Below are 11080 nucleotides of genomic sequence, written 5' to 3'. Positions count from 1 at the left end.
GACATGAACTGAAAACGGAAAAGACTCGGTGGAGTAACCCCACAGATATAGCTGCTAACTACTACTATCCCAAAATATAGTTACGTTTAGGTTTTTCTAAAATCAAACTTTTTAACTTTAACCAACAATATTTCTAAAAGTAAATTATTTTAAATAGAAAATTTTACATATTATAATATAATAGTTGGTTCCACAATAAATTTACTAATATACTTTTTATATTATTAGTCTCTGTGATTATTTTACTATTTATAGTTAAAATTGAAAATATTTGCCTTTCTAAAAGTATATAAATGTTAGGAGGTCTCTTCTTTTAAATATATGATATTTAGAACAAGCTAATTAAATTATTTTATTTATATCTATGTATGCTTATTTTTAAAGCACGTAAGTAATCTTTCGTGAGTTTTGCCTATTGATTCCATCTGTCAACCTCCCCGTATCGCCTATTGATTCCATCTGTCAACCTCCCCGCATCGTGTGTACACGGTTTGTTTTTTCTTTCTATCCGTTTCTCCAAATCGAATACGGCGCCTGCATCCTCTAGCCGCCTCGATGGACTGTCGTGCCGCGAGTTGCTCTGGCTCTCGCCGGCCGTCAGTCCACCCACCCACACGCATGAAGATGTTCTTGCTCCGCCCTTCCAAAGGAGCCGGTAAGCACCGGTGGAGTTTAGTGCATTTGAAAGGGGGCCATGGCCTTCTTGACTTCTGAAAATCTGCACTAAATGAACAGTAAACTAGTTAATGTTTATTGATTCTCAAGACAAAGTACGATAGCTGGCCCCCTTGATTACTCGCACAAGCTCCGCCACTGCCGGTAAGGATTGAGGAGACGACGAGGTGGACGTGAACATGGATGGTGGCAGAGATGAAGAGAAGACGGATGGTGTGAAGCAACGAGGTTGGGGGCAGGGCCAGCTAAGGTGCTGTCGTACTCTACCTCACTTCTCACCCTCGGCGACAAAGAGGCAATAGCGGGGATGGCCAACGACGAATGAAGGTACCAGCGCGGGAGTCCCACACTCCCGCTAGCCGCACGAGCTCCGTTGGCGAGGTCCGCTAGCAGCAAGTTCTCGCCGCACCATGTGGAAGCAACTGCACGCACGATGGAGGTTATCTCGTTCTGTGCTTATTCATTCATCTTGGTCCTGGTCGCCCTAGATATCAAATATATTTTTTGCAGCACGTCACTGAACATATTAATTAGTCCCTGGCCCACACCAAGACGAGCTAAAAACTCAAAAAGATTCCTCTGAAAGAAAATACAATTAAGTTTGATTTCTTCTGCACCTTTTCCGCACACAAAAGTTTCGATTGACTCCATTTTTTTACTAATAAATTAGGATTAGAAATGCCGGAGTTTGACTATTTATCATCACTGAATTGAAAGCAGGACGCACGTGGAAAACGAGAATATAATAGTTGTATAGGGTAACTATATTTCTAGATATTTTTATGCACGTGATCATGAAACTACAATTATCACTCTTTTAATTATCTAAAAATAAAAAATAGTATACATAGTTCTAAAATTATGTTTATCATGACAAAGTGGTAATATACATATTTGATTCTTACCTATAGCAACGCACGGACATATTTGCTAGTATATTTAAAAATACAGGAGTACTCTGCAAGTGAATAGAGGGGGATCCAAAGTGAGGCTTGATTCTTTTTATGTTCCCAAGCACCACAAATGAAATTTGCTTCCTTTTTTTTCTTTGTTTCACCTTGAAAGAGTTGTGTGTTTGGTTCAGTCGTGTGAATTGACTCATTACAATATAACGTAAATTTTAACTTTAAGCTAAACATTTTTGACTGAATAAATTGATGTTGATGTCCTAAAAATTGGTTTTGAAATCCAAATTGATTTTTGTTCATTATTCTTTTTAGGCTACTTTTGAGCCAACAGACTACCGAATAAGCCCCTACCATCCACTTAGACCTCAATATTTTTTGAGATAGCAAACTATAATTGTGAAAAACCAGTTCATACTTTTCTTGCAGTCAAATGGATTGTTCATTGTGAAAAACCAGTTCATACTTTTCACGAAGGTTGTAGTTTCAACCAGATATGTTCTCTACTTAGTATAGGTACATATTTTTTTAGCTGATTATTCTTTTAATGGTAGCTAGTCAGTGGCGGAGGACTCAGTGTGGCAAGATATGGCGGCCGCCATACCTTGATATTTTCGAGTCCTCTACCCAGGTGTTTGAGTCTGCTGTCCGACAGCTGCCATCGGGGCTCTGACTCTGACTCTCCGAGCGCGAGGAAGACAACGTAGGGAGGACGCTTTGTGCGAACCGTTACTTTGCTAGCATTGGGCTAACTTCGTGGGCTTTTTCGGACAATTCTGCTTGCTCAATGGGCCCATCTGCACAGCCCACGTCACAACGACCCAATGTCCCAGAAACGTGAGTGATTCTGATCAAGGACGAAGTGACCATGTGCGAGGTGGCGCGATTGGGAGTCCGAGGCGATGGGCGAGGATGGATGAGCAGACCACACAAACTGCCGAGACGAGCAAAAAAGGTCACGTCACGGACTCAAGTGGCCGGCGATCGTATGCATAATTAACGGAGAAGGTAACTAGTAGTAGCAGGAATGTAAGTGCAAGGCAATGAGAGGTGCATACTGCATGCTCGATGCACATACTGCTTTCAATTCAAATTTTACTTTATCATCAATGCAACTTCGCCATACCTCAAATTTTTTCCGTCCTCCGCCACTGTAGCTAGTGTTTCTCTTGATAACGACACACCTATGGTGATTTTCTACTCGATCTCTCAGAGATGCTTACGCAGGTGGATTAAGTGCATGCATGAGCAAATAGTATTTTGCGTATATACATCAAGTTTTGATGACTTTGCGATACTTCCTCACTTGATAGGTGAAACACTAGACCAGAGCGAAAAAGCTGGCGCAATACGCAGCCTAAATATTCTGCGGATAATGCAAGCGTGCATATGTACAGCGTGTTAAAGTTTCTAAATATAGGTTACCAATACACGCAGTACTCTGTTCTTGTTAATGCACATACAAGTCATTAAAGATCACATAAAAAACAGGCACATGTGCAAAGCCTCAAAATAGAAACGACAAAGGAAAAACAGTGAAAACATGCCAAATTCCTTCAGTGTCTCCTGGAATTGATTCCCCAATTCACCCCTCCATTGTCCATTCCCATGCAGAGGAACCCTGTCCCTCTCCAAGCTACCAACCACCACTGCGGCAGCCTCTGCTCTGCTGCTGTCTCAGCAATGGCTGGGTCGCTGCCACCGGAGATCCTCGCGGACATCGGCATCACAGCCACAATTAACGAGTTGCGCAGCCTGGACCCTGGATATAGTCGACGAGCTCGTTGCTAGTTGCTAGTCTGCCAGCGTCCTCGGCTGGGCTCGGCTCGGCCACGCCGCCGGAGGTCCATGTGCGGGGGAAGAGAGCGGAAGCCTTGGCTGCTTTTAGCCTCCTCCACACCCCACACCTCGCCATACTTGATTTCAACGAGAATCTAATTTATTTATTAAAGTATAATTTACTTGGACTGGTTTTCTTATTAAAAATTGCTAGACATTCAATACTCTAGTGTAATGTGCACGTACGTGCTCGGAAATTATCAACGATATGTAAGACCATGGAGCGTGGACACTGGACACATGTCCTCCAAGCGTGCAAGAAAATTAACAAATGCATGGGTCATGGGGGACATTATTGCCATTCTATATGAGTAAGCATGCACCGTTTTGGACATACATATAGTAGTTTAGTAGAAAGGCCCGCGGTTTTGCGAACTTTATTTGATGCGAACTTTAGTTGATGCATGTAGTAGTCTTTTTTTAAGCAACATAGTTAAGATAAATCAGTCGCTTTGTTATTTTCGCATAGGTGTTATGGTCTGCAGCCTGTTGTTGCACTTGGTATATATTTTGGAGATTCTATTATCGTAACACTATTGTTTAAGTAGTATATTATTTTGGGTATCAAATTGCAGCTATGATATTTGTTGTTGTATTTATTGTGGTGGAAGAAATAATAAAATAATTTATTAGGGAGGGCGAAACATAGTTAGTCAAAACCTTAATGTATTTGTGAAATCATATTGCAATTAATAGATGTGATACTTGGAAGTAGTGGTTATATTACAATATAACACATTATTTGCACGATATTATATTTTTAGCAAAAATAAGATGTTATGTTGAACAAATTACGAAAATGATTTGAATTTACAAAACTTTGCTATATAGTAAAGTTGTAGATTTTGAAATTCTAGACAACTTTTGTGTTGATCATTTTTCGATTTGAGGACATTTTGGTGTCCAAATTACAAGTACAACAGGTCGCATGTAAGTGTTTGTGCAAACGAATTGTGAAAGCGTTTGAATTTTAAATTTTACTCTATAATAAAGTTGTAGTTTTTGAATTATTGATTGAATTCTATGTTGAGAAACTTTTCAATGCGTTTGGGTGTTCAAATTGTATGTATAATGTTGCTCGTGTAGAAGTAACAGATGAAACGAGTTATAGTTTGATTTATTTAAAATCTGAGGGCTTTTCTTAAAAAATTCTGAAAGAGGACCAGGATGGCGGGTTAATTTATGAAAATATAATGTTTTCTTTGCAAATTTTCCTAAACATGGACTGTTGGACTGGGGCAAGATTTCGAGAAAAGCTGAGGGCTTCTTTGCAAAAAAAATTTGAGAGAGGAGGTCGAACCGTGGGTTGATTTCTCTAAAATCTAAGGGCTTTTTGCAAAGTAATCGGGAAACGTATGATCCAAACCTTCCGTCCGGCCGATCCGGCGGCCGAAAATTGCACGCGACGTGGCCACGCTCCCTGACCCTCTTTTGGTTCACGAATCTCTGTCCGGCCGATCCGACGGTCAGAAATTGCGGGCGACGTGGCCACGCTCCCTCTGGCCCTATTTTGGTTCAAGAATCCTACATAGACATAAGAATGTTAAATTGGTAACTTTAGAGTGTTAGTTTAGTAGAATCTACTAAAACAAAATTTACTGAAAATGAAGTTTGCCATCAAATTATTTTTGCTTCAGAGTGGTCAATATATTTGCTGGCTTTAATAATCTACCGATAATTTTAACCCCTTTTAGAACCGGAATGGATTTGAAATTTCATATTGTGCCGCTATAAGGGATTAGATAATAGTTGGTAAATAAAAGCTCCTGTTCAACACACTATTGTGCTTCTATTCTGAATGAAATATATTCGTCAGTTATATTGTGTTGACGGGCTTTTACAAACTATTTGTAATCCACTAGACACCACCATTATTACAATCTGATTTTTCTGAATGACTGAAGGAGCATCATTCCTGCATCTGTGAATTACACATAAAGAAGAAGAACCTCGGTAGCACAGCTAACGTTGGCTGCCTTTTACATCCACAGAGAACACATTTTACATAACACAAAAGAGAGAGCTCATATCCAAGCTAGCAGCAACCCCAGAATAGGAGCAGCCGAGGAAGAACAAAAACATGCCAATGCCAAATTCCTTCACCGTCTCTCCAGGTATTTATCCCACCAGTTCTCCCTCCATCCCCAAGCACTCGATCAGAGCCGCCTCGTCTCCCTTGGCCACCGCCACCTCCTCAACCCTCCCCGCAGCAATAATCCACCTCCCTCCCTCGAGTTCTTATTAGTTCTTACAATGGCTCGCTGCCACGTAGCGGACCACGACGATGTCCACCGGTTGCTGCCACCGGAGATCCTCGAGGACATCGGCGTCGTCAGAGCCGACGACGAGCTGCAGCATCTGGCTGTCGTCGAGGAGCTCGCCGCTCGCCTCGCCACCGTCCTCGGTAGCACAGCTAACGCAGCCCAATGTCAGGCTGTCCCGCCGACGAGGGCGACGGCGGCCAACTCTTACCAGCACCGCCGCCGCCCGCACCCGCAGGTCAATGGGCTGCAGCACGGCCAGGGCCGCGGCCTCCCCGGCGGCAGCAGCGCGCCGATGCAGATGGGGCAAGCGTCGCCGTTTCCCAACAGCAGCAGGATGCAGGAGCAGCAGGACCTAACCATTATGCTGCCAAGGTTTGCTCCGGCGCCGGCGAGACCGCCGGTAGTTGGCGCCGTCCCGCATCATGAAATGGCGAAGTGGAGCAGTAGAGGCACCGGGGTTTTCCTGCCGTGCTTCGATGGGAGCCACAGCCACCTCGCCACCAGGCAAACCATCCCCCCAAGGACAGCGCAGAAGTGCCGGCGAGCGGCGGCCACGGCGGCGGTGCCGGGAGGAGGAAGGCAGCAGGACGGGCATGCAGCCGCCGTCGTCCGGCAGAGACTCCACCTCCATGCGCAGTTGGCAATTGCCCATGCAGTGGTTGGCGCAGAAATGCTGGAGCAGCAGCTACACATGAACAGCAAAGCGACACCTCATACCCGCCCTCTTGAGCTCGTGTTCCCGCATGGATGGATCCACTGATGCATGGCCGCGTCGTGGACATTAGCGATGATGCACGCATGCGTATAATTAAGCCAGACTGCCAGAGAAGTAGCACACATTTGTAACACAAAGTTGTAGCACTAAATTTTCACTACTAAACTAACCAATAGTCAATGCTGATGGCGTGGAGGAACAAAGATCAATGTCTCTCAGCTTTTGTGCCCTCCATTGTGTCTAGCTGATGTGGGTCTGATATGGCATCGTAAGGTACTATACTTTTATACTTTTTTTTAGATAAGGGATAAACTGGTGTGTGTATATCCATCTAGTGGATATATATATATATATATATAGCCAAAAGTTACAAGAGTTTTTAGACTATACATCTCAAAAGAGATTCCCAAAATACAAAAAAAAAACTCTAAAAAAATTAGAAGACTAAGCTTTTAACTTTCTTTCTCACTCCGTTTCATCCTTGTAAAGTCTTTATGCCACACCAATACAAATACCACATCTCTTATCCACTTAAAAATTTGATGACCAAATATCTGATGCCCCGCTGAAGTACCAAAATCAGACCAAAGAACCTCCAAGACGACACTCCTCCAAGAGGACGCTTCAAGAAAAGAATTGACATCAAAGACGCCGTCGCCGCCTCATCCAGTAAGCTAGACTTGATTTCTTACCTGAACCACCGACAGTTGCAGGTGACGCCCGGTAACACCTCATAAGGAAACAACGCTGCAAAGGTCATTGTGTGCAATAGTCCCATTTTTGCAAATTTCTCCGCCCAAAAGCACAACCATTATCAATAGCGACACAATGCCGGAAAGAACTCTTCGCTTGGAACACCTACCTAACATCACCACCATTCTACTAAGAAACGATGGTGATGCCGCTGCCAGGGTCGACGAAAAAGATGACCGTGCCAAATCGGAGAGTAATCCGCTGACCACGGCAGTGTCCTAGGTCCCCAGCCACGGTCTGAGAGTAATCAGCCCGATGGAGGGCGGATCCGGCGCCAGTGGACTAGCACGGCAGCAGATCGACACAGAAGCGACCAAAACCGTCTATCACCAACCCCAGAGAAGGCACGGGGGGCAACGAGTTCGGCAGCACCACCCACTGCGCAGGGGAGATCCGAGGTAGAAGAAGGCGGATCGACCTGGGCGCGGCGCAACAACCCCCCCCCCCCCCCCCCCCCCCCCCCCCAAATGCCGCAATCACCGGGCAATAGCCGCTGGGCCAACACTAGAGGCTCCCCGAGGTCCTCTCCGCCGGATCCGGCCTCGTTAGCCGTGGATCCGGGCAGCCTCGGCCTGCCTGCTGTTCAACGCACCATGAATCAGACATTGTCGCCGCCTTCCCGGTGGCCGCACCGGCGGCTGCGAGGAGACCTTGTCGCCGCCTTCCCGGTGGCCGCACCGGCGGCTGCGAGGAGAACAACTTGTGTGCTATTGTTATGTGCTGCTTGAGAGAGAGGACCATAATAAGCTTGGGCTTGGGCTGGTATCTACAGACAAAGATGCTCGGCCCTGAGCGATTTCTCCCGAGGGAAGGGGTGCGAGAGAGTGTTCTAGATTTTTTTTTGAGACGTCTCTGTTCGTACTGGTATCACCGGTTACCATAATTACTAGAAAATGCGCGGGGCCAGTATGAGACCATTTTATTATAATAGATTTAACTTATTGATAATTTATTTGAATACAACTTAGGTACAAGTATTGGTATGCTTGCTATGTAACTACATAAATGTTCAATAAAAAGATAGAGATGTGCATACATATATGGTGTTTTGTTTTGGTACATATCCATACGTAGTAGCAGTTAAAAGCACGAAGAAAGAGAAGTCAATTTAAATGTCTGCTTACAGTAAGAACAACAGCTATAACAATGCTAGTATTTGATTAGCATCTCTTTTAGATTTTGAGCAGTGTTTGTAGGAACCTATTTATGCAAAGGTTAGCGTTGTTGTGTCCATCAGGAAAAGGGACTATAGGTAAGTTCACTGGTCGTGGCTCACCAATGTCATGGAGTTGCTACCTAGAAAAGCAAATAACTTCAGTTAGAGAAAAAAAAACTAATTTTTGGATTTGACATAAGAAAGAAAATCAAACAATTTATGGATATCTCAGCTAAGGTGGAGGCCATTGCAATTCATTCGATGAAATAGTATGCACATTGGACTAACAGGAAATGTAAATACAACTTCACTCTTAGAAGCAAGGTTTTTAAAGCGGTAAGGCGAGGCGAGGCGATGGGAAGCCGCTTAGTCGCCTAGGTGACGCCTAGGCGGGCTAAGGCGAGCCTTAAGCAAGGCGATGGGGAACCGCCTTGTCGCCTAGGCGACGCCTTAAAAACCCTGCTTAGAAGAAAGGAAAAAAGAAATAAAGGATGGAAGCATGGAATGTGGTATAACTGTGTTTAAGAGAGCCTCATATTGCACACTACACCTGAGGGTACTGTATGAGTGTGCAAGATTGCAACCGCATCAAACCTGCTCATAATGTACTCTGAATAAAGTTTCAGCATGTGGACATAGAATTGTATAGGAATATGTTTATTTATGAATACATGATGGTAAGAGTGAAGCAACACAAACATAAAAGACATACCCTTCTCCAGACCACACTCAAATGGGAGCTGCCTGGCACTGGGCTGCTTTTTTTGCAACTTTGAAAACTAACAAATGTCTCTGCAGTGCGCAAATGCTGCAAATTCGATGATCATTTCATTTTGATATTGCTGCAAATACAGTACGAAGCTATGGAAGAACTTTGTTGTTGCTCACTAAAAGAAAATATATATTGACGAAATCGAAGTATGGATACACTAAATCAAAGAAACAAGACCCAAATTGAGGCAACAGTGAACCCCTAGGGCAACTAATTACATGGTTCTGATCTGCAGGTCGTGAAATAAATTACATAGGCCGTGCTAGATGAGAGAAGGAACATAATATCATAAGCTGAGCTTGGTGATCTCATGTGTTTTACCTTAAGCCATATAATAGATGCAAATAGTTTCCTTCCATTGTCTTCGAAGTCATCTCTACATGCCGCCAACACTAGTTTGAAGAGTGGCATAGAGATGGAGAGCGAGATACCAAGGCACTCTGTATCTGACAATAAACTATGAAATCGTATTACTCATACTATGCTGCATCTGCTAACAAATTAGTTACTTTATTTAGGTCCAAGAAACTATTAAATTGTCTTCATTTCTTCCTTTTTTTTGTAACATGCTCCATTGATTAGACAAATACAGAGCATGAATAAATTTCTTTTTTGATAGTTATGACTATATGGGCCAAACAACATAAAGAAAGGAAACATGTAAATTAGTAGAAACATGTAAATTAGTGAGTACAAAAGTGCACAATTAGCTTACGGAAGGATATTTCAGATGTTCCTAAAGCAGAAGCACACCATGGACACCTTGTTGCTTTGCTGCTCTTTCCCACCAAGCAAAGTGTCAAAACAAAGGTATAATATACAGCACTTGCACTCCTACCTCAGATTTTTGCAAGGAAGCAAAGCACAGTAGCCTTCTTCTTCTCCAGAATTTCTCCTATCCCAAAAACAATTTTATGAAGGAAATCGATTTGGTGAGAGGTTGGGTCAGGGGAAAGGGGGCAAAACGATTTGGTGGATGAACTCACCACATTTCGATGGCCCCCATGTAGAGGAAGGTCAAGAGGTGTCGGCCGACGGAGGGAGAAGCCCTTGTGCGGAGCCGCCGGCAAACTCAAGCGCACGCGACATGGCGACAACAAACATTACATCATCTGTGCGGACGAGGGCGGGTAGGGTGGAGATAGTACCTGTATCTGGTTGCGCTGGAGGGCTTGCGAGCGCTGGGGCACCCGTGCGGGCGCGGCACAGCGTCAGGCCTCTAGAGCCGGGAAGAGGGAGGGGTCGAGCGCATGTTGTTGATAGAGGCGGAGCACGAAGCCGGAGAGGGCGGACATGCAGCCCCGCGGCATCGGCGGCGCAGCGGCGACCAGCGACGACGTCGCAACCTCGGGGGAGGGGGGGAGGGGGCGGACGGCGCTCAGCAGCGCGACCTCGCACCTCCGACTTCCACGCGGGGTGGCCGTGCCCGCGGGCACCGGCGGGGCCGCGTGCCGTACTGGGCGGCCGCCGCACCGTCGGGGTGGCCGCGCTCGACGGTGGCCGGGCAACCGCTCCGCCAGAGGCCACTGGCGCAGGTCGACGCAGCCGGCCTAGGGTTATGGCGTGGGTCGCCGCCCGCCTCGAGGGCAACTCGCCGGAGTCACGGACTCGCGTTGGTGGCCTGCCGCGTCAAGGGATCCCAGCCGGTGGGGCCACAGCTGCCCCAGGAGGTGGCGACAGCGATGCGGGTCGCTCTCCTGGAAGGGACTCACCTGATCCTTTCAGGGCGTTGGATCGCCGATCCGACGGCCGCTCCTTTTCTGGGCGACGTGGCGCGACCAGGTGCTAGAGAATGGCTGGATGGTAGACGCGCTTTCGTATTTGGAGATAAGTTTATGACTATAAATGATATAATTAAAATCGTGCCATGTTATATTATGTTTTATAAAACTGAAAGAAGGGAGTACGTAGGCGGTTTAGCAATGGGAATAATTACATATTCTCGAAATACTCTCTCTGAACTTCAGGTCTGTGATCGAGAACCATTAATACTAATTTCAC

The 11080-nt window shown here is 45.3% G+C and overlaps 1 protein-coding gene across 22 annotated transcripts; it reads right to left on the bottom strand.

Annotated features, from left to right (window-relative positions):
* Window positions 1–5948: 5948 nt before the first annotated feature.
* LOC120652344 lies at window positions 5949–10742 on the bottom strand. 22 transcript variants are annotated; one of them, XR_005666538.1, is made up of 5 exons: window positions 10066–10722; window positions 9795–9974; window positions 9401–9525; window positions 9020–9115; window positions 8135–8901 (listed from the first exon to the last, which is right to left on the bottom strand). XR_005666538.1 is itself a non-coding variant. In XM_039930133.1 (5 exons), exons 1-5 carry the CDS (start codon window positions 10083–10085, stop codon window positions 8896–8898), a joined length of 315 nt encoding a protein of 104 aa, XP_039786067.1. In that variant the 5' UTR covers window positions 10086–10733; the 3' UTR covers window positions 8135–8895. The 22 variants fall into 22 exon arrangements, 4 of the variants coding, with proteins under 4 accessions (XP_039786065.1, XP_039786067.1, XP_039786066.1 ...); XR_005666532.1 differs by having other exon boundaries at window positions 8135–8766; window positions 8858–8901; window positions 9020–9536; window positions 10066–10721; XM_039930133.1 differs by having other exon boundaries at window positions 9401–9536; window positions 9918–9974; window positions 10066–10733.
* Window positions 10743–11080: the final 338 nt, after the last annotated feature.

This window comes from Panicum virgatum, chromosome 9K (genome assembly GCF_016808335.1).
Source record: "Panicum virgatum strain AP13 chromosome 9K, P.virgatum_v5, whole genome shotgun sequence".
In the NCBI taxonomy this organism is placed as follows: Eukaryota; Viridiplantae; Streptophyta; class Magnoliopsida; order Poales; family Poaceae; genus Panicum; species Panicum virgatum.
The sequence above is the reverse complement of the archived record's forward strand: the minus strand, read 5'-3'. Positions and strand labels throughout refer to the sequence as shown.

Coding starts and splice junctions, on each gene's coding strand:
- LOC120652344 (XM_039930131.1), bottom strand. CDS start 10,085: ATGGGGGCCATCGAAATGTG. Junction 9,975..10,065: donor ATGGGGGCCATCGAAATGTG/GTGAGTTCATCC, acceptor TTTTTGGGATAG/GAGAAATTCTGGAGAAGAAG. Junction 9,537..9,917: donor CTTCCTTGCAAAAATCTGAG/GTAGGAGTGCAA, acceptor ACGATTTCATAG/TTTATTGTCAGATACAGAGT.